Genomic DNA, 27,602 nt, shown 5'->3' with positions numbered 1-27,602 from the left:
GGGGAGGAGACAGATATCTGAGGAGGAATGGGAGTGGTGAGGTTTTTCGTGTATATGGAAGAGAGATGTGGGGTTTATCAGCTTGAAAAACACCAGGAGATGGCCCTCTTGTCATTCCTGTGACTGTCCTGTGTCTATTGGGTGGCTCACCAAGGGCAGGTCAGCTTCCCCATCCCTCATGGTCCTTCAGGGCATCAGTCTGGCCCTGGACATCCTGCCGTGGCATCTCATTGCACTTAGGAGGCCTGAGGTCCCCCGAACCTTCCGGGCTCTTGGGAGCCTGGCTTTCACCTTCTGTCCCGGCTGCCCCCCACTGCCCCAGCTGCTCCCTATGCCTCCACTGATTTTCCCGTTGGTTCCTCCCCAGCCTTCTGGTTTTAGCTTCATCATCACCTCTCCAGAGGTGCCCCGACCACCCTCGCTTAGCATTTCTCAATCTTTTTTTTCCATGATCGCTTCCCCTTCCTACCTCAAAGAGCCTATTTAGACATTTTCTCCCAGTTGCTCCCCCAGGAATTTTAGTAACACTGTATATCTCTTCATGTGCTGTATTTATATATCTAGATATGATTTTTTTTTTGGGACAGGGTCTCGCTCTATTGCCCAGGCTGGAGTGCAGTGGTATGATCATAGTTCACTTCAGCTTTGACCTCCTGGCTCGTGATCCTCCCACCTCAGCCTCCTGAGTAGCTGGGACTACAAATGCACACCACCATGCTCTGCTAATTTTCAAAAAATGTTTTGTAGAGAGGGGGTCTTGCTATGTTGCCCAGGCTGGTCTCAAACTTCTGGGCTCTAGCGATCCACTTTGGCCTCCCAAAGGGCTGGGATTACAGGCATGAGCCACTGTGCCATGCCGATTTTTTTTTAACTTGGTTCACCCTGTTGAGCCCACGTGCTCTAGCTGAGGTAGCACTACCCTCTTGCCCCGATTTTTCCATCATGCTATATCTTTTTTTGTTTATTTTGAGTGGATCTCCCCACACCAGAATATAAACTCCAAGGGAAGAGGGGCCCTGCTGGCTTGTTCACCATGTATCCCTAGCTGGCCCTCAAGAAATATAGAAACTTCTGCCAGAGCCTGCTATTTGGAGCTGTTCAGTCTCAGGGAAGTGGGACCCAGGATGCTACCCTCTCCCATGGCTGGGCGTGATGTGAGGCAGGTGTGTGAGATGCACAGAGACGGGCCATTTCTGCTTTTAGAATACTGGTGCATTTTTTATTAAAGAAGAGAATAAAGCATTTGTAAATATATTTCTCTCACGTATACTTCAAAGGTGACGCTGGTCTGCCACTACAGAGCTGGGGATCAAACAGGCTGGAGCTCTTCCCCCCACCCTTCCACACTCCTCTCCCCCAGATAACAGAGACACACGGAGGGCAGGGAGCTGCCTAGCCTCAAAGGACAAAAGTTTCCCAGTTGCATGTACAGAAGGACTCAGTTGCCACCAGCTCCCATCACAGTGCCGCCCGGAAAGCAGGTGGTGTCTCCAGGAGGTCAGGGATGCTTGGTAAGAAAAACCCATTATAAATAAATAAGGCATGAAGGTTCCCACTGGGCTCCCGGTGCAGAGGCCAGGGCCCCTGCCTTCCACTGACTGTATGGCTCCTCTGGTTTCTAGGGTCTCAGGAAAGGCGGCAGAAGGAACCAGAAGCCCTGAAGGGCTGCTCAGGGCAAGCTGGGGACCTGGGTGTCTCTTAGCTGAACCTTGACTTTCTGACATCTTGAAGCAAAACCCCTGACCCAGCTGGGTCCTAAAAGCCCCCCACAAAGGTGGGAGGTGAAGAGCAGGCATTTTATGGAAGGGAGGGAGGGAGCATGTTCCTCAGCCCCATCCCAATTCAACACGATGCAGCATGGGGTGAAAACCCCAGTCCCCAGTGAAGGGGAGGCAGGGGTGGACATTGGGACCACCGGCTGGTGGTACATGTCCAGAACATTCTGGGGGCTGCAAACATGACCTGTGCCAGGGTTGGCCTGTGGGGAGCGTGGAGTGACTGAGACATCATGGTCCCTGAGATGGGGGCAAGCACAGAGAGGGGAGTCAGAGGCCAAGCTTGGTTAGTTGGTGGTGGTGTGAAGGGATGGGGGCTCCCCACTGCCCCGGCCCCTGGAAAGCTTAAGGCCCAGCAGGGATTTCCGGGGTTGGAAGCCGAGGAGGCCGGCTCTGAGCGAAACTGCACCACTCTGCTGAGGGGCTCCTTCTCCTCCTCCTCTGACTGGCTACAGATCTGTGGTGGGCCAAGAGTATCCAGGGAGAAACCTGTCCTTGGCAGGGCTGGCGCAGGGACACTGCAGGCCCAGCTGAGGCTTCCCGCTCTGCATGGCAGGGGACATCTCTGACCTGGTCAGGACCCTGGGGGTGGGACAGCTGGTGCTAAGCGAATGTCAGCGCATCAGGGCTGGGGAGAAGCAGTGGGTGGTCCAGGAAACCCCTGAAACAGCTGGCCCTGGGGTCCCCTTTCAAGTGTTTCCAGTTGTGGCAAGGGGTCAAGGAGACCTTGCATTGCAAATCTCTTAGAAAAAACAAACTTAACCAAAAAAAAAAAAGCCAACTGATCCAGAATGGCTTTCAGAAGCCTGGTCACCAGTCTGAGGGTGAAGCTGGGGGCTGGGGGAGCTGGGGGAATCCCTGGGGTAGTGGGGACATTTGGCTTTGAACTCTGAGCTGCGCCTTTGGGCTGGCGCGAGGTGGCCAAGGGCTCCTGGGAGGCAGGACAGGTGGGCTGCCTCCGCTCAGCAGGGAACATGCTGCGTGCTTCCGGATCAGGAGGCCGCGTGCTGTGGTGGCAGGCGGCTAAAGGGCGCTTGCTCTCTGGAAGCTGCACCGCCCAGGCCTGAGGAACCCCACGGCCTCCACCCTGGGGGAGGCTGCAGGCCGGGCAAGGGTCACTTGCTGCTGTGCGTCTTGACTTTGGTGGCATTGATGTCAGCCTTGGTCTTCTGGATCCTGGAGAAGATCTCTTTGAAGAGCGCCTTGTACTCGGGCTGGCTCTGCTCCAGCCGCTTGTCCACGGCCTCCACGTGCTGGCTCAGGCTCTTCTCACCTGCCTTGGCCTCCCCCTGGCCCTCCTCACCCCCGCGCAGGTCCCTCCACGAGCTGTCCCGGGAGATGGGGCGCGAGGTCTGCACGCCGGCGTGCCGCACTCCAGCCCCGTGCTGCCGGCACTTGCTCAGCAGCTCCTCGTACTTCTCGAGCAGCGCGTGGTACTGCTCGTCCACCTCCCGCAGGATAGACATGCCCCGCTTGCGCACGCTGTTGGCGTGCAGTGTGAGGTTGCCCGCGTGCCGGCTGGCTGGGTCTTTGGCCATGATGGCGTTGAGCGCAGTGTCGCTGCAGCTCTTGCGCACCACGTGGCCTGGAGAGGCGGCAGGTGAGGAGACGCCGTCCTGGGCGCCCGAGTCGTCCCCGCGGCCGGGCTGGGGATCGTCGGCCTCAGGGGCTTGCGTGAGGGGTGCGAGCAGGGCCTCGGCCAGGTGGTCGTCCGGGCCCAGTAGGTAGGTCTTGGCCTGCTTCATCTGCTGCAGCTCCAGCAACTCGGCCTCCAGCTCCTGCACACGCAGGCGACAGGCCTCCATCTCGCACAGCTGGCGCTCCAGCTCCGAGTACTCCTGCAGCACCGCGGTGTACTCGCGCTCCGCCCGCTCCTTGCGCTGCCGCTCCTGGCTCACCTGGGAGCGCAGCGCCCCCACCAGGGTCTGCAGCCGCTCGTTCTCCTGCTCCAGGGGCCGCGGGCCCAGCTCCAGGGAGGAACTATGTAGGCGGAAAGCATCCTTGCACCTGGCGGGGAGTGGAAGTCGCAGCGGGGTGGGGGCGGAGGAGAGGGCAGTGGTCACGTGTAAGCCCAGCCAGGGCGCTTACATCTCTCTTGTTCTCTGGGCTGAAATTGTTTGCCCCTCTCCGTTGGCTGTCCACCCTCCTCCCCGCTTCTCCCCCTGCTCTCTGCCCCCGGAGGCTGACCACCACGGCCCACCTCTGCCAGGTTGCCTGATTCTCTCCTGAGCTTGGCCCATGGGAGGCACTGGCTAGAGGTCCGAGGGAGGAGCAGAGGCCGTGGGGTGTGTCTTCTTTGGGCTCTCCCTGGTTAATGGTGACCAGGCAGCCTTCTCCATACCTTCTAGGTGCCGGTAACCTCCCTTCCCCCTTGCTCTTTGAGGCCTAGGGCTGGTGGCAGCTCCTCTCTGCTGCAACCCTGGGGCACTATAGTGTCCCTGTGGTTTCCCTACCCCCTGCCCACACCTCTTCTTCATTTAACTTCTCCATTACTCTGTGTAAGAGACTGTTTCCTGCCAGGACCCTTATTGAAACACCCACTACATATGACACATGTATTTTTCCATTATTAAGTGGTTGTCTGGTCTTAGATTTAATGGGAACTGAAAAGCACAGTGGGTTACCCCTCCTGGGTTAGCATGCTGGCTGAGCCTCTTACTAAACAGGTGACCTTGGATGAGACACACAACCTCTGAGCTTCAATTTTATCATCTGGAGAGCAGGCATAATAAAACACCCCCAAAAGTGTTGCAATAAGAATTATATCAGCATAGTGGCAGCACACAGCCAGGGCTCAGTAAACGCCAGCTGCTATGACTGTCATTAGCAACAGGACCAGTCTCTCTGATGGCCTGGATGATGCACCAACCGCACCCTGCTGCCTGCTGCCTCTCCTTCCTCCCGTGGCTGGTGATCCCAGAGACACCAAGCAGCGCTCTCACCTACCGGGGACTGGTGCACAGCTCCTTGAGGCAGGGGAAGGTGTGGATGGTACGCCTGCGTTCCCGCTTCTCCCGGAGCACTCGCAGCTGTTCCAGGCCTCTCAGTTGCTCCACCTGAGCCTGCAGCTCCTCCACCTGAGCCTGGAGGCGCTCAATGGTCTCTGTCAGCCTGGGGGTGGGGCGGTGGACACACAGGGACTTTAAGGGGATGGGGCCAGTTTGCCTCAGGGCAGCCCTGGCTCCCTGAAGATGGAGGGACGTTGGGTAGGAGGCAGACAGGTACCCTTGAGCCGCTGTCTGGTCCTGAGGTAGGATGGGGAATTCTATGCATGCCCAAGGACCCACCCTTCTTTTGTACCTCAGGCGAGCTGATCACTTCTCCTCTGTGCCACCTCAGTTCCTTGTCACTCTTCTATCACTTATTGTCCTGCACTGCCATAAAATATTTACATGCCTGCCTTCTCTTCCAGGCTGTGAGGTCTTATAGGGCAGGACAATGTCTTTGTTTCCCCATCGTTGCATCCCTAGTGTCTAAAGAAGAGCCTGGTGCATAGTTGGTGCTTAAAGCAAGGTTGCAGCCTGAATGTTAAACCACACAAAATTGAGAAGGACAAGTTCACTCCCATCCCCGGTTCCTAGGGAGACGCGCACAAGTCACACCCATCAGTCCATGGGCCCCTGTGTACACTCAGCCCTGGGGCTCTCCCTCGCCCGCCCCCCCAGCCCTCAGCTGGGCCCTCACCCATGGATCTTCTGCTGGGCGGCCTTACTCTCCAGCACCAGCCTGTGGTTGGTCAGCTCCAGGTCCCGGGCTGTCAGGTCCAGCTGCTCATAGACTTTGGCGTGCTGCTCGTTCACGTGCCGCAGCATGTCCAGCTGCTTGGTTAGGTACTGGGGGTAGAAGGACATTGAGTAACTTTTTAGAATTGGGTAGGGGTGAATGTCTCTGCCTAGACCCTCCTCCTACTTCTTTTTTTGTCTTTTTTCTTTTCTTTTGAGACAGAGTCTCACTGTGTTGCCCGGGCTGAAGTGCAGTGGCATGATTTCAGCTTACTGCAACCTCTGCCTCCCGGGTTCAAGTGATTTTCATGCTTCAGCCTCCTGAGTAGCTGGAACTATAGGTGCCCGCCACCACGCCTGGCTAATTTTGGCATTTTTAGTAGAGACAGGGTTTCACTATATTGGCCAGGTTGGTCTTGAACTCCTGACCTCAAGTGATCTTTCTACCTCTGCCTCCCAAAGGGCTGGGATTATAGGCGTGCACCAGCACGCCAGACTCTTTTTTTTAAAATAATTAATTAATTAATTTTTTTTGAGACGGAGTCTCGCTCTCTCGCCCAGGCTGGAGTGCAGTGGCGCGACATCGGCTCACTGCAAGCTCCACCTCTTGGGTTCATGCCAACCATTCTCCTGCCTCAGCCTCCTGAGTAGCTGGGACTACAGGCGCCCACCACCACGCCTGGCTAATTTTTTGCATTTTTAGTAGAGATGGGGTTTCACCATGTTAGCCAGGATGGTCTCGATCTCCTGACCTCGTGATCCGCCCACCTTGGCCTCCCAAAGTGCTAGGATTACAGGTGTGAGCCACCGTGCCCGGCCCTTTTTTTTTTTTTTTTTAACTTCTAAAATCTTTTTTATGCCTGGTGCAATGGCTCACGCCTGTAATCTCAGCACTTTGGGAGGCTGAGGCGGGCAGGTCACGAGGTCAGGAGATAGACACCATCCTGGCTAACACAGTGAAACCCTGTCTCTATTAAAAATACAAAAAAAATTAGCCGGGCGTGGTGGCGGGCGCCTGTAGTCCCAGCTACTCAGGAGGCTGAGGCAGGAGAATGGCGTAAACCCGGGAGGCAGAGCTTGCAGTGAACCCAGATCGCGCCACTGCACTCCAGCCTGGGCGACAGAGTGAGACTACATTTCAAAAAAAAAATAAATCTTTTTTATTTTATTTATTTATTTTTAAGACAGGGTCTCGCTCTGTTGCCTAGGCTGGAGTGCAGTGGCACAATCACGGCTCACTGCAGCCTCAACCTCCAGGCTCAAGCAATCCTCTCACCTCATCCTCTTGAGTAGCTGGGACCACAGGCTTATGCCACCATAGCCAGCTAATTTTTGTATTTTTTGTAGAGACAAGGTTTCGCCATGTTGCCTGGGCTCAAGTATTTCGGCCACCTTGGCCTCCCAAAGTGCTGGGATTACAAGCATGAGCCACCGGCCCCTTCTCCCCTTCTAAGGACAAGTTTGCTTTGATGTATTTGTCTTCAGCTGAGTGGGGCTTAAAAATGGTGGTTCAGGCTGGGCATGGTGGCTCATGCCTGTAATCCTAGCACTTTAGGAGGCTGAGGTGGGAGGATCACTTGAGCTCAGGAGTTACAGACCAGCCTGGGCAACATGGTGAGACTTGGTGTCTATTTAAAACAAACAAACAAATCTGGTTGTGCAATAGGGCTGCCTGAGATAGATGTGCTATCCTTGTACAGCATAGCACAGTTGTCAACTGTACCAGGCTATTGGGCTAAGGCTGTGTCCGATAAGCTGGCACCTTATTCTAAGTTGCATAAAGGCACACACAGGCCAAGGGGCCCTCGAGGGGTGTGGGCAAGCACATGCAGGGCCCTCACCTCGATCTCCTGCACCTGTTCCTCATTGGTGGAGTACATCTGCTGCAGGGACCCCTCCAGCTCCTTGTTCCTCTCCAGCAGAGTCTTCCCCAACTCTGCAGCTAGGTGCAAGTCTAGGATAGGAGAAATACGAGCATAAGAACAAAGGCAGAGGATGCCCATTCATGTTCTGAGCATCTACTCTAGGTAACCCCAATGTAACCAAGACACTGGGAGCCTCCAGGCCTGGGAGGAGAGGTAAGCCAGGAGCTAAGCCTTTGCACTGTTATTTCTGCCTTGAATGTTCTTTTTTTTTTTTTTTTTGGTGTGTGTGTGTGTGTGTGTGTGTGTGTGCAAGATTTAATAAAAAACAAACAAAAATAGGAATGGTTGCTTTCAACATTTTCCAGGTTGTGAAAGGTTTGCCACGATTCTCAGGGGTGTGGTTCTAAGCTGCATCAGTGGAACAAATACAAAATGCTGTCCTCCTCCCAGGCTGGAAGGCAGTGCACCTTCTCCTCTTAACAGCCAGACTAGCGGGTGAGGAGTCAGTGCTGTGACCCAGGCCAAGCTGGAGTGTCCGCATGGCTTCTTCTCTGACCAGTGGGGATTCCATCTACCTTGAGGCGTGCTGGCTGGGCCCTGTTTCCACACCAGCGCGTGGTGAGACAGGGTAGCTTATCAACAGGCTTCTGGGCCTTAATACTGACAGTGAGTGTAGCGGGTCACAGCCAGGAAGGGACTAACACAGATGCCCTCCCAGCCCCCACTGCTGGCCTAATTTTAGAATACCACGGAAAAAAGCTTTGATGAAGACAACAGGAAGTCAACACAGCAGAGAGTGGTGTGGACAACCCAGAAGCCAGCCTCACACATGGAATGTTCTTTCCTGATACTTCCAGGACTTGCTCCCTCTTCTTCTTCAAGTCTGTGCCTGTCACCTTCTCTAGATCTTTCCCCAATCACTTGATTCAAAGTCACACTGTTCCCTGTCCTGCAGTCTCTCCCCCCGCTTCATCTTTCTCCTTAGCACTTAGCACCATCTAATTTCCCAAGCAAGTTACTCCTTTATCTTTTTCACTCCCCCAACTAACTGTGAGCTCATGGGGCAGTTTTTTTTCTTTTAAGGGATGGGGCCCAGGCTGGGGTGCAGTGAGTATTCACAGGTGTGATCCTATGTGCTGCAGCCTTGAGCTCCTGGGCTCAAGCGATCTTCCTCCCTCAGCCTCCCAGGGCAACACAGTGAGACCTCATCTCTATTAAAAAAAAAAAAAAAAGGTGGTGCAATACGGCTGCCTGGGATAGGATCCCTTGAGCCCAGGAACTCAAGGCTACAGTGTATATGATCACGCCTGTGAATAGGCGTGGGACTATAATACCGGTTGCTGGGACTACAGGAGTAGTACAATTTTTTTTTTTTTGAGATGGAGTTTTGCTCTTTTTGCTCAGGCTGGAGTGCAATGGCGCGATATTGGCTCACTGCAACCTCCGCCTCCCAGGTTCACGCTAACCATTCTCCTGCCTCAGCCTCCCGAGTAGCTGGCACTACAGGCGCCCGCCACCATGCCTGGCTAATTTTTTTTATTTTTAGTAGAGACGGGGTTTCACTGTGTTAGCCAGGATGGTCTCGATCTCCTGACCTTGTGATCCGCCCGCCTCGGCCTCTCAAAGTGCTGGGATTACAGGCGTGAGCCACCGTGCCCAACCCTTTTTTTTTTTTTTTTTAACTTCTAAAATCTTTTTTATGCCGGGATTACAGGCACCCACTACCACGCCCGGCTAATTTTTTGTATTTTTAGTAGAGACGGGGTCTCACCATGTTGGCCAGGCTGGTCTTGAACTCCTGATCTCAGACCTCCCAAAGTGCTAGGATTACAGGCATAAGCCACCACACCTGGGCTAAAATTCTTAAAATTTTTTTGTAGAGACAGGCTCTTGTTATATTGCTCAGGCTAGTATCGAACTCCTGGCCTCAAGCGACCCTCCTACCTTGGCCTCTCAAAATGCTGGTATTACAGGCGTGAGCCACCGCACCTGGCAGGACAGGGATTTTTATCTGTTTTGCTCATGAATATCCCCAGGACCTAGGACAGTATCTAGCACAGAATCAGTGCATAATTTGTCTTTTTGGAAGATTAAGTGAGTGATAAGAGCATGGACGGACATAGGGGCAAGGTGCTGTGAGGTGATGGGCAAGGCTCTCCCTGGGAGGCTCAGGCAAATGGGCAGCTTTCGAGTTGGACTTTGAAGGGTGGATAGGAGGCTGGGTGCGGTGGCTCACGCCTGTAATCCCAGCACTTTGGGAGGCCAAAGTGGGAAGATCACTTGAGGTCAGGAGTTCGAGACCAGTCAGGCCAACATGGTGAAATTCTATCTCTACTAAAAATATAAAAATTAGCTGGGTGTGGTGGCGCAAACCTGTAATCCCAGCTACTTGGGAGGCTGAGGCAGGAGAATGGCGTGAACCCGGGAGGCGGAGCTTGCAGTGAGCCGAGATCGCGCCACTGCACTCCAGCCTCCGTCTCAAAACAAAAACAAAAACAAACAAAAAAAAACTGGAAGAGGATTCAGAACTTTTTGGCCCAACTTCTTGATTTTATGGATAATGAGCAGGACAGCAGAGTGACTTGCCCATGGTCACTCAGCTGGTTTATGTCCATTCTTGGGGGAGAATTCAGGTATCGGGCTCCTGGTTGGGTACCATTTGACCCTAGTGACATGTGCCCCGCTCTCAAACCTTCTTTCCCTGAGCAGCAGAACCATCCTCTTCCCCCAGCAGCCCTGGTGCTTGTACCCTGTAGGACTGGAACCTTCCCTCCCTGACCCCAGTCCAAGGGAAATGAGGACCCATCAGATGGGCTAGGAGGGAATCCGTCTGTTTTTAGGGGGATTTCGTGGGGGATGGGTGGGTAGAGAGAAGGAGTTAGAAGGAAACGGCAGGTACTAAAATCCCTAAAAATTCTCTTCGTTGGTCTGAGTTGTGTGATGATACCGAGACATTTGGAGTGAATACAATCCTCCTAACAACACACATATGTATATTAAATATATTTATTATTATTATTATTTTTTTTTTTTTTTGAGATGGAGTCTCGCTTTGTCTCCCAGGCTGGAGAGCAGTGGGGCAATCTTGGCTCACTGCAACCTCCGCCTCCCGGGTTCAAGCCATTTTCCTGCCTCAGCCTCCCAAGTAGCTGGGATTACAGTCGCCTACAACCACATCCAGCTAATTTTTATATTTTTAATAGAGATGGGGTTTCACCATGTTGGTCAGGCTGGTCTCAAACTCCTGACCTCAAACAATCCACCCACCTCGGCTTCCCAAAGTGCTGGAATTACAGGTGTGAGCCACTGTGCCTGGCCTGTTTTTTGTTTCTAAAAAGAGGCAGGGTGATAAAAATATTCTAAAATTGATTGTGGTGATGATTGCATAACTTTGTGAATATAATAAGAACCGTTGAATTGCACACTTTAAATGAGTGAATTGTATTGTGGGTTAATTAAATCTCAATAAATCTGTTAAAAAAAAAAAGATTTAGGCAGCTTAATCCAGAGACGGAGAAGGGTGGGAGAGAGCAGGTCCTCAAAGAGGTCATTAGAGCAGGCTCAGGCTGAGTTTCACAAGGCTGTTTTCTTTTTAAAATAGCTTTAATGTTTTTCATAAGGCATGATTGGTGTAAAAAAATCAAACAGTACAGAAAGGTTAAAAACTGGTGATTTAGGCCGGGTGCGGTGGCTCATGCCTATAATCCCAGCACTTTGGGAGACCGAGGAGGGTGGATCACTTGAAGTCAGGAGTTTGAGACCAGCCTGGCTAACATGGTAAAACCCTATCTCTACTAAAAACAAAAATTAGCCAGGTGTGGTGGCGTGTACCTGTGGTCCCAGCTACTTGGGAAGTTGAGGCAGGAGGATCACTTGAACCTGGGAAGCAGGTTGCAGTGAGCCGAGATTGTGCCACTGCACTCCAGCCTGGGTGACAGAGAGAGACCGTCTCAAAAAAATAAAACAAACAAACAAACAACAACAACAAACTGGTGATTTAAAAATTAGAGGCCAGGCCAGGTATGGTGGCTCACGCTTGTAATCCTAGCACTTTGGGAGGCCAAGGTGGGAAGATTGCTTTAGTAAAGGAGTTCAAGACCAGCCTGGGCAATATAATGAGACCCTGTCTTTACAAAAAATAAGAACATTAGTGGGGTGTGGTGGCATACACCTGTAGTCCCAGCTACTTGGTGAGCTGTGATTGTGCCACTGGACTCCAGCTTGGGTGACAGAGTGAGACATTGTCTGTCAAAAAGAAAAAAAAAAAAAGTGTAGACTGGGCACAGTGGTTCAAGCCTGTAATCCCAGTGCTTTGGAAGGCTGAGGTGAGAGGACAGCTTGAGGCCAAAAGTTAGAGACTAGTCTGGGAAACACAGTGAGACCCCATCTCTTTTTTTTTTTTTTTTTTTTTTTGAGACTGAGTCTCACTGTGTCGCCAGGCTGGAGTGCAGTGGTGCAATCTTGGCTCACTGCAACCTCTGCCTCCCAAGTTCAAGCAATTCTCCTGTCTCAGCCTCCTGAGTAGCTGGGACTACAGGCGCGTGCTACCACGCCCAGCTAATTTTTGTATTTTTAGTAGAGACGGGGTTTCACCATGTTGGCCAGGATGGTCTCCATCTCTTGACCTTGTGATCCGCCCGCTTCGGCCTCCCAAAGTGTTGAGATCGCGCCCTACCCGAGACCCTATCTCTACAAAAAAATTGTAAAATTAGCTGGGCATGGTGGTGCCTGTCTGTGGTTGCAGCTACTAGAGAAGTTGATGTGGGAGGATTGCTTGAGTCCAGAAGTTTCAGATTAGAGTAATCTATGATTGCAATACTGCATTCCAGTGAGACAAAGCAAGACCTTATCTCTGAAAAAAAAAAAAAAAGAATGAAACTAATTAACTTTGTTGTACAAAACGTTTTGTGCAAATCACCGCCCAATTCCTTAGGACACAGAATTCCTTGAACAAAGGGTAGGCCTAGGTACCTGGAACAAAAGGTAGGAGTAGATACAGAATTCCTAGAAATAGAATTCCTGGCACAAAAGGTAGGCCTTCTTGAGGCATTCTGTCAAAAGACTGTCCAGGAAAGCACTGGTCTGTTTCATTTTATGAGGCTGCTTCTTAAAACAGCTCTCAATCTAGGCTGACGATGTAAATCAGATCAAGATGCATAAAGGCAACTCTACTGGGGCCAATATGATGTGGTTCAGGGATCCAGTTCTCTACTGCTTTCCCTTTTTAGACATAGTGATAGTTCTAGGGTCTCTGGAGGACGGATGGGCTCTATACTCCCGGACGGAAAGTTTCCTAGATACGGTTGTTTCGGCTGAGCCCTTGCTATGCATTGGACAGAGGCCTGAGAAGGAATAGCTGGGGAGCCCAAGGGATGTCTTTGAAAAGAAACCTAGACCTGGGGTGGAAGTTTTCCTATGGGATGAGCCCGGGCAAGGAGTGACTCTTCGTGGGCAGCTGAGGGCAGAGCCTTGGGCCTTCAGCCAAGCTGGGGGCAGAACTGACATTGCCTTGTGAGAGGCAGAGGGGCCAGACCAGCCACCCGTCCTGGACATAAAGGCTGAACTGCCTCACAGGAACCAATCTGGAGTCCGCTCCTGTGCACAGAGGTGAGGTTTTGAAACAGCCACAGTGGAGCCTCCAGGGCTGGGTTTTAGCCAAAGGAGGGCCCTGTGTCATCTGGAGAAGGAGTGCAAAGCTGCTATCCTAGAGCAAGGCTGCAGTAACTTAGCCTGGAAAACCAAAGGCAGCTTTCCCAAACATCTACCTCAGCCATTGAAAACAACAACAACAACAACAAAGAAACCAAATCATGTAAATCATAGATAAGAACCTTTAGCCTTGAGCAATTAACTTTCTGATGAGGATGCCAAGAAAAATTAGTTACGTAACATAAACCTAGTAAGGGAATGAGGATATATGCTGTATGAATTTATTAACTGTCAGTTGGGCAAAAGTCTGGAGGTATCTACAAATTGTAAAGTTTGATGTAAAGATCATTGAACTGGGCAACATAGTGAGACCCGTCTCTACAAAAAAATTAATTAGCTGGGCATGCTGGCGTACACCTGTAATCTCAGCTACTCAGAAGGCTGAGGCGGGAGAATTGCCTGAACCCAGGAGGCGGAGGTTGCAGTGAGCCGAGATTGTGCCACTGAACTCCAGCCTGGGCGATGGAATGAGACTCTGTCTCAAAAAAAAAAAAAAAAAAAAAGATTGAACTACAGCCCTGTGCTATGTTGTGTGCATGGCAGTAACTCAGGACTCAGGAGCCGGGCAAGATCACCTTCAGTTTGTGATGAGACAGCCATGCTATCTTCCTGTTTTCCATAGTGGGACTCAAATTTAGCTCATCCTGAACAGTATCCAGTAGTTCAGATATACATGAAAGAGGTCAGAAGGCTACCCTCCTAAGTGTTTCCCCCCTTGGAAACTGTTACATGGTCTGCAAAGAGGCCATTGCTACTGATTCTACCTCCTGCCGTGGGTGTCGGAGGACATGCTCCATGCAAGTGGCCTTCATGGAGCCCCTGCAGCTTAACTAGAGTGCAAAGCCACTGCATTAGAGGTGAGTGAAGAAAGGCCAAGTGCAGTGGAACATCATACCCCCCACTTCCAGGTTAGTGTCTGGGCTGTGTGTAGATTTCTAATGCTGGCAGGCCAGGGTGGTATATCACCCTATACACCAGAGACATCAAAGGTTGCCCTTTGAAGGCAGTGAATCGACTTGGGCCACCTAGTGATTCAGGGACAGGTAGAAAGAGAAACACAATAGAAGCTCTTTGGGGGCAGAGAGGCAGGTCTCAGATCATTTTAGGGAAACTGGATCACAGTGCAAGCTAAGCTGGTCAAAGCTGCCAGGAGGGATCAGGTAATAGTCTAGAAGTTGCAGAGCAGGGAACTGAGTGGAGCCAAGTGCTAGGGAGAGGACACCAGCTAGCAGAGGGCTGGTGACAGCTCCAGGCTCAGAGGAGAGAGGCCTGGGAACGGGAGAATGGGGAAGCTGGCTAGGCAGGAAGTGAAAGTGGAGTAACAACCTGTCACAGCTGGATGAATGGGACACACCGGACCAAGCTGGGGAAGGTACTAAGTCTGGGCTATGGGTTTGAACTGTGCAGGTCAAAAGAAAAAAAAAAAAACATTAAGTCTGGGTTGGCACCTCCCCTGCTTGGACCCCAGGGTTTTCTGGGGTCTCCTTCAGGAGGTTTTAGTGGTTTTACGTGAAGCAATGCCCCAGAGGCCTGAGAAGGAATGTCTGGGGAGCCCAGGACCTGTCTTTGAAAAGAAACTTAGAAATCCCACTGTCCCTCACTGGCTCGGGCACCACAGATTCCAGAGCAGAGATGCCGCAAAGGGAGAGGGGACATTTTCAGGGAGGACAAAGGTAAGGGTGGGGGCTCCAGGTTGTGGACACAAGTACCACCTGGCAGGGCTGTGGGGTCCTGTTCTCAGCTCCAGGGCACGACTATCAGCCACTCTGGGTCCACAGAATCAGGGTCAGGTCAGCTTTGGGGTAACCAGGGTGGAGGCAGGACCTCCCTCCCATTGCCAGGTCAGAGCTCTCCTGAGGCTGAGGACTCAAGGTCAGCTAGGCAGGCGGGGACAGCACGGGTACCAAGGACTTCAAATCTGTGACTCAGCAGCTGCCTCTCAGCCTGGAAAGAGGAACTCACAGGGCCTGCCATGCCTGGTCCAAGGTGGAGGAGGAAGGTGGGCCGAAAGAGGGAGTGCCAGTGCTTAATAATTAATGGCTTTTTCTTTCTTTCTTTTTTTCTTTTTTTGAGACAGAGTCTCGCTCTGTCGCCCAGGCTGGAGTGCAGTGGCGCGATCTTGGCTCACTGCAAGCTCCGCCTCCCGGGTTCACACCATTCTCCTGCCTCAGTCTCCCGAGTAACTGCGACTGCAGGCGCCGGCCACCGCGCCCGGCTAATTTTTTGCATTTTTAGTAGAGATGGGGTTTCACTGTGTTAGCCAGGATGGTCTTGATCTCCTGACCTCGTGATCCACTCACCTCGGCCTCCCAAAGTGCTGGGATTACAGGCGTGAGCCACCACGCCCGGCTCTTTTTCAGCGTTTTTTTTTTTTTAAGACAGAGTTTTGCTCTTGTTGCCCAGGCTGGAGTGCAATGGTGCTATCTCAGCTCACTGCAACCTCTGCCTCCTGGGTTCAAGAGATTCTCCTGGTTCAGCCTCCTGAGTAGCTGGGACTACAGGCATGTGCCACCACGCCTGGCTAATTTTGTATTTTTAGTAGAGACGGGGTTTCTCCATGTTGGTCAGACTGGTCTCGAACTCCCAACCTCAGGTGATCTGCCTGCCTCAGCCTCCCAAAGTGCTGGGATTACAGGTGTGAGCTGCTGTGCCCAGCTGGCTTTTTCTATTTTTATAAATGCTCGTGGCAGTGGGCAGAGGGAACACAGCGAGAATCTAGGACCTCACTTGTCCCACGGCTGCTTTCCACCAGGACAGAGCATCAAAGTCAAACAGGATCTCTACAGTCAAGCTTCTGGAAAGTGGAATCAGGGCCTGCCCTTGGGGCAGGAGGAAACATACGGGAGGGGAGACCAGGTGGCTGGCTGAGAAAACCATTTCTGGGCCACTCACAGGCAACCAGGGAGCAGCTGGGTGGAAGAGAATTGTGGGTTGGGAGATGCAACAGGCCTCCGACACCCAATATGGCTGGCCTTTGGCCCCTGCTCCGTCCCACCATCCAGCTCTCCATGCCTGGCCCCTGGGGCACAGAGCAGGCTGGGCCCACGGGAATGCCCCACAGGACCCATGTCTGATGTTTCCTTCAGCCCCTCCCTCCCTACTTTCCAGCCATCTCATGTCGCTCCATGACTTGGTACAAGCGTCTCTTCCCCCTGGAATGCCTTCTTCCCTCCATCTCCTGGGGAGCCTCCAGCTCAAAAGGGCCTTGGCATAAACCTTTCTAAGTCTCTGCTGTCCCCGTTGCTGGGCCTACAGCTGCACAACCCCTCACTCTGACGCCATTGTGAGTTTGGTCCTATTTCTGTCTTCTCTAACGTAATGTGGAGTCCTCTGAGGGCAGAGACTATGTCCTCAGGCTCAGCACAGTACCTGGCCCACAGTAAGCAGACATCCAGCTTTTGGCGGGAAGCTCCAGTTTATTCTGTCTCATTTCTGCTTTCCCTCCTGGTTCCTGGCCTTTGGCTACCATTGGAGCTGCCAGGCCAGGCCGACAGCTGCAGACCAGCAGGGCCAGAGAAGCAGAGGCCTGCAGGGCCCATCCCTCCCGGCAGCCCAGGGCACGGCCACCCAGCGCAGCTGGAGTCTCAGATCCTTCTCTCTCTCAAGAAGCTGCACATCGCTGCGCATCTCCTACCTCTACGCCCTGGCTCCTTTCCCATTTCTGGGCCAGGAACAGTGCCAAAGCCTTCATTAGGGGTGCAGGAATTAAGTGACACAGCAACAATATTAGCATCGGCCTCCCTGAAAACCATCTTCTCAAGAACTCAGTTTCCAATATTTCTTTCTAAGCCTGGCTCTTCCAGGAAGCCCCCTCCACTGCCCATAATACTGTGCCACCAGCTGGGCGCGGTGGCTCACGCCTGTAATCCCAGCACTTTGGGAGGCCAAGGCGGGTGGATCATTTGAGGTCAGGAGTTTGAGACCAGCCTGGCCAACATGGTGAAACTCTTGTCTCTACTAAAAATACAAAAATTAGCCGGGTGTGGTCTCAGCTACTCAGGAGGCTGAGGCAGGAGAATCACTTGAACTCGGGAGATGGAGGTTGCAATGAACTGAGATCGCACCATTACACTCCAACCTGGGTGACAGAGGGAGACTCTGTCTCTAAATAAATAAATAAATAAATAAATAAATAAATAAAAAGAAAAAAGAAAAAAAATACTGTGCCACCTACACTTAGTTACAAGCCTGCCTCCTTCACCTGCCAGGGTATACCTTCAGGGTCATGGCTGTGACTATTCCCAGCTCCCAGGATGGTGTCTGGTACTTAAGGGGAGCCTAATAGGTGTTCATGGAAAAATTTACTGCTCAGGATGGGAGAGGGGGTTGTCACAATGTGTGGATGTGTGTGTGTGTGTGTGTGTGTGTGTGTGTGTATGTGTGTTTGAGGGGAGCTGTATCTCATTCCAGGCAACGAGGCTGAGGCTAGAGTCCAGGGCACAGACCATGGCAGGGCCTAGTCCAGCATCCCCAGTCCCACCCTGGTCCCCCTGAGGCTATGATTAACCCTTGTCCTCAGCCCAAGGACAGAGCCTCATCTGCCAGCTAATCTTGGCCATGTGGGGAAGTAGGTCAGGGGCTTCAGGATCCGGGTAGCTGCTGCACATCAGGGCAAAGCCAGCCCTCTGGAGCCTTGTGGATGGAGACCAGGGTGTGGGCACACCAAAGCAGGCCACGATGGCACAAACTGCAGCAGACTTGTGTCCACACCCCCCAGCTTGCTGGAGGCCATGGGAAGGTCACTTCTCCCTGGACATGTTTCCTCGCCCCTTCCAGCTCTCACCATCCAAGGAGGCATCTTAGGGGAGGAGAGGATAGAACTGACTCCACTCCAGCAGGCCTCCTCCTCCTTCCTGTCCCAACAGCCCCATCCCCCACTCCCAGTGATGTCACTTCGGCCACCTCATCACCAGCTTCTAACCCCCTTCCAGTCGCCCTTTCTGCCATCAGATGGCAACTGGGGGCAGCGGAGGTGTATCTCTCTTTATTCAGTCTCTCGTCTGGCACATTGGCCGGGATTCCCGAACCTGACCCCCTCCAAACCATGAGCCATTTGCAAGGGGACCGGGCAGGGGAGGGCTAAGCGACTCCTGACTCTCGAAGGCAGATGGGAGACTCGACTTTCTGCTTCTTCACCAGCAAAAACCCGGTACCACTTCTCCCTGAGTAGGAAGCGAGTTAGGGAAACTTTCTAGGAGTCTTAGAGCTCATAAATCCTGGCAGGGACGGGTGCTGCTGGATTTGGCGTGAGATAACTTCCCTCTACACACACGCCACCCTCTCAGCAAAACATGACGAAGGAGCCGCCTCCCGGCCTCAGAAGACTCCTAGCCAGCGCTCAGGCCCCGTAACAATACCAGGGGCGGCCGAGCAGTTGCTGCCTCCAGGACGGGGTGGGCGAGCTGGATGACGATGCCCTGTCGTCTGGGAAAATAGGAAGACCGCCCCCCGCCCCCCACTTTTGCAGGTCTCCACCCGTCCGGTCCGCGTCTTCTCCGGCAGCGCCCCCTCTCTCCACGTCCCGGTTCTCCAGACGCGTCGCTCCTCCGAGTCTGGCGCGCCCGGTCCAGCCCAGCCCCTCCCGGGGTGATAGCGCCCAACAATGGAGAAGCGGACAGGGGTCACCGGGCGCTCCCCGCCTTCCTACTCCCGTCGCCCCCGCGCTCACCCTGCTCCAGGTCCTGCTGGTCGTACCAGGACTCCTCTTCTTCCGCGGAGAAGTCCTCCATCCCGGCGGCTCTCCGCATGGCCCCGCGGGCGGCGGGCGGGTGCTGCGGCGGCGCAGCTCAGGGCCGGGGCGCGCGGCCCGGGACAATGCGGCGGAGGCGGGCCAGGCCTCCAGCGTCGGGAACACGGGCTACAGAGCCCGCGCCGCGCCCCCTCGCCATCAGCCGCTCGCCGGGAGCCCACGCGGGGCCTGGCGCTTTGCCAGGGTCCGGCCCGGCCGGGGTCCCGCAGAGCCGGGGGCGCCGGGCGGCGGCGACACAAAGGGTGGAGGGGCGGGGACGGCGGGTGGGACAGTGGCAAGGAGGATCCGGGCCCGCAGGCGGGTCTGGGGCGCTAGGAGCGCGCGGGTGCCGTGGCGGGCGCCCCCTGCCCGGCTTGGGTCCGCGCTGCCCCTGGCCCGCCCGGCGACACCCGGAGCCGCCGCTGCATCTTGGCGGAGCCCGCCTGCAGCTTGCGGAGCCCGGCTCCGCGGGGTGGGGCCGGCCGCCGCCGACCAATCAGGAGGTGTATGCAAAGCAGGAGGCGGGGCCGAGGGCGGGACCCTCCTGGTGTCTTGGTCTGGGAATTGCTCGATCAACCCTTTCGTCCTACTTCCCCCCACGACCTATTCAGTTTATGTCTCATGTCTAAAATTATGTTATTTTAGAAGTTGTCGTCTCTCCTAGATCTGGAAGCAAGAGTATTGTCTCTCACAGCTGGCTACTTCACCTCCTAGAACAGGCTGCTCACCAGTCGGGCGCGCTGCCTGACTCCTGTAATCCCAGCACCTTGGGAGGCCAAGGCGGGCAGATCGCCTGAGGTTAGGGTTTTCGAGACCAGCCTGGCCAACATGGCGAAACCCCGTCTCCATTAAAAATACAAAAATTAGCCGGGCATGGTGGCCCATGCCTACTCGGGAGGCTGAGGCAGGAGAATCGCTTGAACCCTGGAGGCAGAGGTTGCAGTGAGCCAAGATAGCGCCACTGCACTCCAGCCTGTGCGACAGAGGGAGACTCTGCCTCAAAAAACAAACAAACAAACAAAAAACAAACAACATGCTGGTCATTGATACCTTCCATCGACATTCTTTGAATGAATGAATACTAATTTACAGTTGCCTTTGGGAACTGCGTGTTTAAGTGCCTGTGGCTAGAAACCACAGGTTGAAAGTGGCAAAGTTTGAGGGTGTGTTGCCTGCATTCAAGGTTCTGTTTTCCTTTCCTTGGGACCCATATCCTGTATCCAATTATACCCATTAAAACTATACACACTTGCATCTGTCCAAGCATTCTTTCCTTAGAGGAGTTTTCGGACCCAAGCGTTCATGTAACTCATTTTTATTGGGACCCTAATGTGCTGGTGCCGTTGAGAATCTCTGAATAATGTTGTGATATATCCAACGAATGACTTGTATCCAGAATATAGAAACAACATCTGCATAGTCATAAGAAAAAGGCATGCAACCCAGTAGAAAAGTGGGTAAAAGATTTGACCAGGCAATTCACAAAAAAGGATACACAAATAACTGAATAAATATGCAACAAGGTACTGAACTTCTTTAGCCATCAGAAAAATGCAAATGAAAACCACAATGAGGTATCACTACCCAATCACCAGAGTGGCTTTAGAAAAAAAAAAAAAAAAGACAAGCCAGGCGTGGTGGTTCATGCCTATAATCCCAGCACTTTGGGGAGGCCGAGGTTGGGAGGATCACTTGAGCCTGGAGTTCAAGACCAGCCCGGGCAACATATCAAGATCCTATCTCTACAAAAAAAATTTAAAAATAAAAATTAGGTGGGCATGGTGACACACGCCTGTAGTCCCAGATGCTTTGGGAAGCTGAAGTGGGAGAATTGCTTGAGTCTAGGAGGTTGAGGCTGCAGGGAGCTGTGGTCACGCCACTGCACTCCAGCCTGGGTGACAGAGCAAGACCCTATCTCAAAAAAAAAAAAAAAAAAAAAAAAGACAAAAAATACCTAGTGTTGGCAAGAATGTTGAGCAACTGGAATTCTCTCACCCTGCTGGAGGGAATACATAGGACGACAACCACTTTAGAAAACTGCCCGGGCATGGTGGCTCATGCCTGTAATCCCAACATTTTGGGAGGCCAAGGTGGGTGGATCGCTTGAGGTCAGGAGTTCAAGACCAGCCTGGGAAACATGGTGAAACCCCGTCTCTACTAAAAATACAAAATTAGCTGGGCATGGTGGCACATGCCTGTAGTCCTACCTACTCGGGAGGTTGAGGCAGGAGAATTGCTTGAACCTGGGAGGCAGAAGTTGCAGTGAGCTGAGATTGCGCCACTGCACCCAGCCTGGGTGATAGAGCAAGACTCCGTCTTGGAAAAAAGAAAAAAAAAGACCGCCTGATAACCATGAAAGCTGAATAATGTAAGCTGTTGTAGGTTGTGTTCCCGGGCAGCTGATCCTGAGATGGAGATTAGCATGCAGGAAGTTGATTAGGGATATCAATCATATTGGATTAGAGGGAAAAAAAATGATGTTGACTAGGGAGTGCGCTCACGATCAACACCTGCAGGAAAGGGAGGGAAGCAGGGGTGGTGGGGGAGAAGCTGGGTCGGGCTGTAGCCTCTGCAAAAGCCTCCTCTGATCCCTGAAGATCTTTCAATCTGAGGTGACCCTTCAAAGCAATTCCAAGTATCAGTGGGGGAGGGGGCCTTTATATCCCCCACCCTTACATATCAACCAGTCATTGAATGATGCAGGTTGTTCCTAAGAGGCATGTGTGACCTTGGCCAAATAAGTTCTTTTCAGCTTAGACCAGTTTGCACAGAGGCCTGGCAGCTGGGATTGCCAGCCAGGGGTCCTCCCAGCAGCTAAGGGAATAGGTCCTTTCTTTCTGAAAGACTTGGGGATGTATCACAGCAGCCACTATACATGCATACCCTATAACCCAGCAATTCTATTCCTATATATGTGCAAGAGAAATATGTACATACCTTATCCCAAAGACATGTACAAGAATGTTCATAGCCACAGTATTCATAGGGGCCCACACTGGAAACAACACAAATGTCCATCAACAGTTGATGAAGAATATGTGGCATGTTCATGTAACGGAATGTTATATAGTACAAATACAATGATCTACTGTCATAGACTTGGGTTAAAAAAAAAAAAAAAGTTGAGTGAAAGATACCAGACACAAAAGAGAAAATACCTGTATTTGTCTCTTATTGCTTCTGTAACAAATGACCCCAAATTTAATGGCTTGAAACAACACAAATTTATTATTTTATAATTCTATAGAAGTCTGACAAGGATCACTGGCTAAAGTCAAAGCACTGGTAGAAGCTGTGTTCCTTCTGGAGGTTCCAGGGGAGTATCTGTTTCCTTGTCTTTTGCACCTTCTAGAGGCCACCCCATAGTCCTTGGCTCATGGCCTCTTTGTCCATCTTCAAAATTAGCAACAGAAGGTGGAGTCTTTTTCACATCCCATCACTCTTACCTTTTCCACCTTCCTCTCATAAAGGACTCTTCTGATTAAACTGGGCACACTGAATAATCCAGGATAACCTCCCTGTCTCAATGTCCTTAACTAAATCACATCTGCAAAGTCTCTTATGTTGGGCAAGGTAACGTATTCAGATATTCTGGGGGTTAGGATGTGGATATCTTTGGTGGTTATGATTCTATCATAGCACTGCATGATTCCATTTTATATAAAGTTCATGGCCGGGCGCGGTGGCTCACGCCTGTAATCCCAGCACTTTGGGAGGCCAAGGCAGGCAGATCACGAGGTCAGGAGATCGAGACCATCCTGGCTAGCACGGTGAAACCCCGTCTCTACTAAAAAAATAAAAAATAAATTAACCGGGCGTGGTGGCAGGCAACTGTAGTCCCAGCTACTCAGGAGGCTGAGGCAGGCGAATGGCGTGAACCCGGTAGGTGGAGCTTGCAGTGAGCCGAGATTGCACCACTGCACTCCAGTCTGGGCGACAGAGTGAGAGACTCTGTCTCAAAAAAAAAAATAAAATAAAAAATAAAGTTCATGTGTCTGCAATCCCAGCTACTCGGAAGGGTGAGGCAAGAGGATCACTAGAGGCCAGGAGTTCGAGACGAGCCTGGGCATCACTGCCACCCTCTGTCTCTATAAAATATAAATAATAATAAAGTTAAAAACTGGCAAAATGAATCAAGATAGTGTTTGGCTTTGGGAAGGCATGTAGAGAATTCTAAGCAGCTGGGAATCTTTTTCTAAAATTTTTTAAACTTATTTTTGAGATGGGGTCCCAGGCTGGGGTGCAGTGTCATAATCATAGTTCACTGTAACCTCAAAGTCTTGGGCTCAAGTGATCCTCCTGCTTTAGCCTCCTAAATGGCTGGGACTGCAGGCTTGTGCCACCACACCCAGCTGATTTTTTTTTTTTAATTGTGGTGAAATACACATAAGATTTACCATTTAACATTTTTGAGTGTACAGTTTAGTGGTATTCAATACATTTATAACATACAACTATCACCACTATCCATCTCCATAGCTATTTTCATCTTGTAAAACTGAAACTCTGTACCATTAAACACTAACTCCCATTCGGGAGAATTCTATCTCCTGAGCTGGGTGCTGCTTACACAGGTGTGTTCACTTTGTGAAAATTCACCCACCTGTACACTTAAGATGTGTACACTATTCTGAAGATATATTATACTTTGATAAAACAGTCTATTTACTAAAGAAGAAGAAACCAGGCACAGTGGGTCACGCCTGTAATCCCAGCACTTTGGGAGGCTGAGGCGGGTGGATCACTTGAGCTCAGGAGTTCTAGACCAGCCTGGCCAACATGGCGAAACCCCATCTCTACCAAAAATACAAAAATTAGACGGGCATGGTAGTGCTCGCCTGTAATCCCACCTACATAGGAGGCTGAGGCAGGAGAATCATCTGAACCTGGGAGGCAGAGGTTGCAGTGAGCTGAGATGGCCCCACTGCACTCCAGCCTGGACAACAGAGTGAGACTCTGTCTCAAAAATAACATAACATAACATAACATAACATAACATAACATAACATAACATAACATAACATATAAAATAAAATAATTAGAAGAAAAACATCCTATGGCTGGCCTAAACTCTTCCATGAGGAGGAAAATCAGGTCTGCCTTCAAGGAGGAAATTCTTCAGCCTCCATGAGCTACAGGTCAACAAGCCCCGGATCCATTTCAAGCCTTTTCCTGTGATGTGGTCAAGCATGGTAGAGAGCCGACCCAGGGGTGGCAAGTACAGACTACCTGACCTGACCTTGGTAACCCAGGACCTGGCACCTCACCTGAGTGTCAGGAAACCTATTTCGTGGTGTTCCTTGCCGAGGGCATTAAAACGCGGCGCTGATGGCAAAGAGCCCCCAGTGGGCTCGATGCCCCCCAAGCCTTGGGCACTGTGAAGCCATGGAGTCTTGTGACGCCGGCGGCCGAGAGCACTTCCCTGCGTGCACCCCAGGCTCCCAGAGCTCCCTAGCACCTCCAGCCCAGGTCCTGGATGGGGGAACGGGGCACAGGCAGGGGACCCCGGGAGCTCCCGGCCACCGCACGAAGATGGCCAGGCCCTCCCAGCGAGCGCCGCTTAGGCGCGGGGCGGGGCTGGGGACGCCGATGCGACAGCCGATGGCACTGTCGCTGCTGCTCACCCCCAGCCTGCATCTCCCACCTCCGCGCGCAGCCCGGCTCGGCCCAGCCCACAGGAAGTGACGGCGCGTGGGCTGCGCTGGCGGCGGAGGGACCGCACCGCCCCCAACCGCACAGCGGCGTTGCGGGAGGCGAAGGGCGTTGACCGACCTCGCGCGCTGCGCATCTCGGGTTGAGGTTAAAGGATGGGGCGACACCTGGAAACCTTCCTCGAGTCCCCACACCCCTGCAAGCGGCGCCTCCCTCCCTGTCCCCGGACACGTTCGCTCCAGCGCTGGGCGCACACTGTACTGAATGATCTCGCCCCATCTGTCCCCTCCACCAGTCTGAGGTCAGCGCCTGGCGGGGTAAGGCGCTCAGGACATTGGAGTGAGTGAGGTCATCTGCTGCCCATCCCCCTCTCCCCCATGCACCGTCTGAGTTTGTTCCAGACAATCGTGTGCTCTGAAGGGTACATGATTTCAGATTCTCTCGGTTCTTGTGGTCGGGAAGTGCCTCCATATGTCTACCTCAAATCTCTGCAGTGTGAACCCTCCAGGCCTGTCATCAGTGGGGTGACCTTTAGGAGACTTGTGCTGATGATATCCAACCTTACTCCTCTGATACCTCCTGGGCTGGTTGGGAGGGTACGATGAGTTCATGCACGCCCAGGCCTTAGATCAGCGCTGGGGTCTGCCGAGCGCTAGTCTGTGACTATTAGGGTCTTATTATCGGTTTTCACCTGGAGGAACTAGTCCTTGCTGCTCACTACCCCGTCTCTGGCCAGGCTCCTAAGGCAGGCTGGGGATGCCAGTGCAGGGACTTTACCTTTCTGGCTGGGGAGGCAGGTAGAGCCTGCAGTCAAGGCTCAACCTTGGGAGAAGAGGGCTGGGGAGGCAGGTACAGCCTGCAGTCAAGGCTCAGCCTTGGGAGAAGAGACCTGGGGAGAAGCCCCAGGTGCATTTGCCCGCTGAGGGCTGCCTGGGCTCCCCCGCCTCTAGCACAGCCGCGTCACAGCATGGAGGCCCTCTGCGTGGGACCTTTCTGCTTCCCGGCAAACTGAGAACTCCTTGAGGGCAGGGACTCTGGCTGGCACATGGCAGGTCTCCCAATGAATGAAGAAATGTTCTAAGCCATTTTTCTTGGCCTTCCTTCTTCGTCCTTCTTCCAAATGACCCCCTAACTCCACAATTCACAGCGTTCCTTATCCCTTTGCCCCAGGTCAGATCCACCTGCCCTGCCTGAAAAACTCCTAAAACTACTCAAAGATGAATGTGCCAGGCGCGGTGGCTCACGCCTGTATTCCCAGCACTTGGAGAGGCTGAGGAGGGTGGATCACAAGGTCAGAAGTTCGAGATCAGCCGGGCCAACATGGTGAAATCCCATCTCTAGTAAAAATACAAAAATTAGCTGGGCATGGTGGCGAGCGCTTGTAATCCCACCTACCTGGGAGGTTGAGGCAGGAGAATCGCTTGAACCCGGGAAGTGGAGGTTGCAGTGAGCCGAGATTGTGCCATTGCACTCCAGCCTGGGCGACAGACTCCATCTCAAAAAAAAAAAAAAAAAAGATGAATCTGAGAAACATTTGGCCAAAATGTGTCATTCCTATTGACTAAAGTGGGCAATCAGCTGGCTCCTTGTCCTGTAATCACCCAAGCTGGAAGCCCAGGAGTTACTGTATTCATTTATCCAATAAATATTTATGATGTGTTAGACACGGTGCTGAGTGCTGAGGATACAGAGAACAAGAGGGACTCAGTCCTTGCTCACAGGAAGCTTGAATTTCAGTAGAAGAGACAGACATCAAACAATTAAAAAGACAAAAATAGGCCGGGCGCGGTGGCTCACGCCTGTAATCCCAGCACTTTGGGAGGCCGAGGTGGGCGGGTCACAAGGTCAGGAGATCCAGACCATCCTGGCTAACACCGTGAAACCCCGTCTCTACTAAAAATACAAAAAATTAGCCGGGCGTGGTGGCGGGCGCCTGTAGTCCCAGCTACTCGGGAGGCTGAGGCAGGAGAATGGTGTGAACCCGGGAGGCAAAGCTTGCAGTGAGCTGAGATGGTGCCACTGGACTCCAGCCTGGGTGACAGAGTGAGACTCTATCTGAAAAAAAAAAAAGCAAAAATATTTACAATAGTGTTAAGAACACGGGGGACTGAAGTAACAATGGTGGAGCTGGGAAATCTCTCAGGGAAAGAGGCTTTTTTTTTTTTTTTTGAGGCAGAGTCTCACTCTGTCACCAAGGCTGGAGTGCTGTGGCACGATCTTGGCTCACTGCAACCTCCGCATCCCAGGTTCAAGTGATTCTCCTGCCTCAGCCTCCTAAGTAGCTGAATGATCTTGCCCCAACCCCAGTAGCTGGGATTACAGGCACCTGCCACTGCGACCGGCTAATTTTTGTATTTTTAGTTGATATGGGTTTCACCATCTTGGCCAGGCTGGTCTTGAACTCCTGACCTCGTGATCCAACCCCCACCCCCTTCGGGCTCCCAAAGTGCTGGGATTACAGGTGTGGGCCACTGCGCCCTGCTGGAAAGAGACTTTTAAGATAAGACCCTGGAGGACGGAAAGGGGACAGTCACATGAAGAGTGGGAAGAGGGATGTCCCAGGCAGAAGGAACAACTTATACAAAGATCCTGGGCAGAAAGACTTAGAGTGGTTGAGAAAAATGAAGGAAGACCCACGTGGGTGGAACCCAGGGACTGAAGGGAGGAGAAGCAGGCTCAGACCTTGCGGGGCCTTGGAGGTTGCTCCTGACGCAGTGCTCAGAGGAGTCTTCATGGGGGAGTGTTGTGAGCTGCATGTTCAAATTACTTGGGCTGTTCTGCAGAGAGTAGGTGGGAGAGGGGATGAGTGGAGGCTGCTACAGGTGGGAGGTGATGGGACCCTGGCAAAGGTGAGGGCGGGGGAGATGAAGGGCCGTAGGAAGATACAATATATACGTTTGATGGATAACACCATAGGACTTGGTGATGAATTGGTTGGGGTTGGTGGGGGGGTGGTAGCAGGAAGAGAGGCATCAAGGGTGACATGGGGCCAGGCGTGGTGGCTCATGCCTGTAATACCAGAACTTTGGGAGGCCGAGGCATGCGGCAGATCACTTGAGGTCAGTAGTTCGAGACCAGCCTGGCCAACATGGCGAAACCCCGTCTTTGCTAAAAATACAAAAATTAGCGGGGTGTGGCGGTGCACACCTGT

General features: G+C 52.4%; 1 protein-coding gene across 1 annotated transcript; it reads right to left on the bottom strand.

Moving 5' to 3' along the window:
• Nucleotides 1-1,190: 1,190 nt before the first annotated feature.
• CDR2L (cerebellar degeneration related protein 2 like) lies at nucleotides 1,191-19,248 on the bottom strand. The gene is made up of 5 exons (XM_054456324.2): nucleotides 18,740-19,248; nucleotides 7,339-7,451; nucleotides 5,460-5,608; nucleotides 4,722-4,886; nucleotides 1,191-3,782 (listed from the first exon to the last, which is right to left on the bottom strand). The coding sequence occupies exons 1-5, from the start codon at nucleotides 18,816-18,818 to the stop codon at nucleotides 2,891-2,893; spliced, it is 1,398 nt and encodes a 465-aa protein (XP_054312299.2). The 5' UTR covers nucleotides 18,819-19,248; the 3' UTR covers nucleotides 1,191-2,890.
• Between the last annotated feature and the right edge of the window lie 8,354 nt (nucleotides 19,249-27,602).

This window comes from Pongo pygmaeus, chromosome 19, assembly GCF_028885625.2.
Source record: "Pongo pygmaeus isolate AG05252 chromosome 19, NHGRI_mPonPyg2-v2.0_pri, whole genome shotgun sequence".
Taxonomy (NCBI): domain Eukaryota; kingdom Metazoa; phylum Chordata; class Mammalia; order Primates; family Hominidae; genus Pongo; species Pongo pygmaeus.
This window is presented reverse-complemented; position numbering and strand designations above follow the sequence as displayed.

Excerpts from the sequence above, each read along its gene's own strand:
- CDR2L (XM_054456324.2), bottom strand. The coding sequence starts at position 18,818 with ATGCGGAGAGCCGCCGGGATGGAGGACTTCTCCGCGGAAGAAGAGGAG. Across the intron at positions 5,609-7,338 it reads AACAGGTGCAGGAGATCGAG|TACCTAACCAAGCAGCTGGA; the intron begins GTGAGGGCCCTG and ends TTCTACCCCCAG. Across the intron at positions 3,783-4,721 it reads GAGCTGTGCACCAGTCCCCG|GTGCAAGGATGCTTTCCGCC; the intron begins GTAGGTGAGAGC and ends ACTCCCCGCCAG.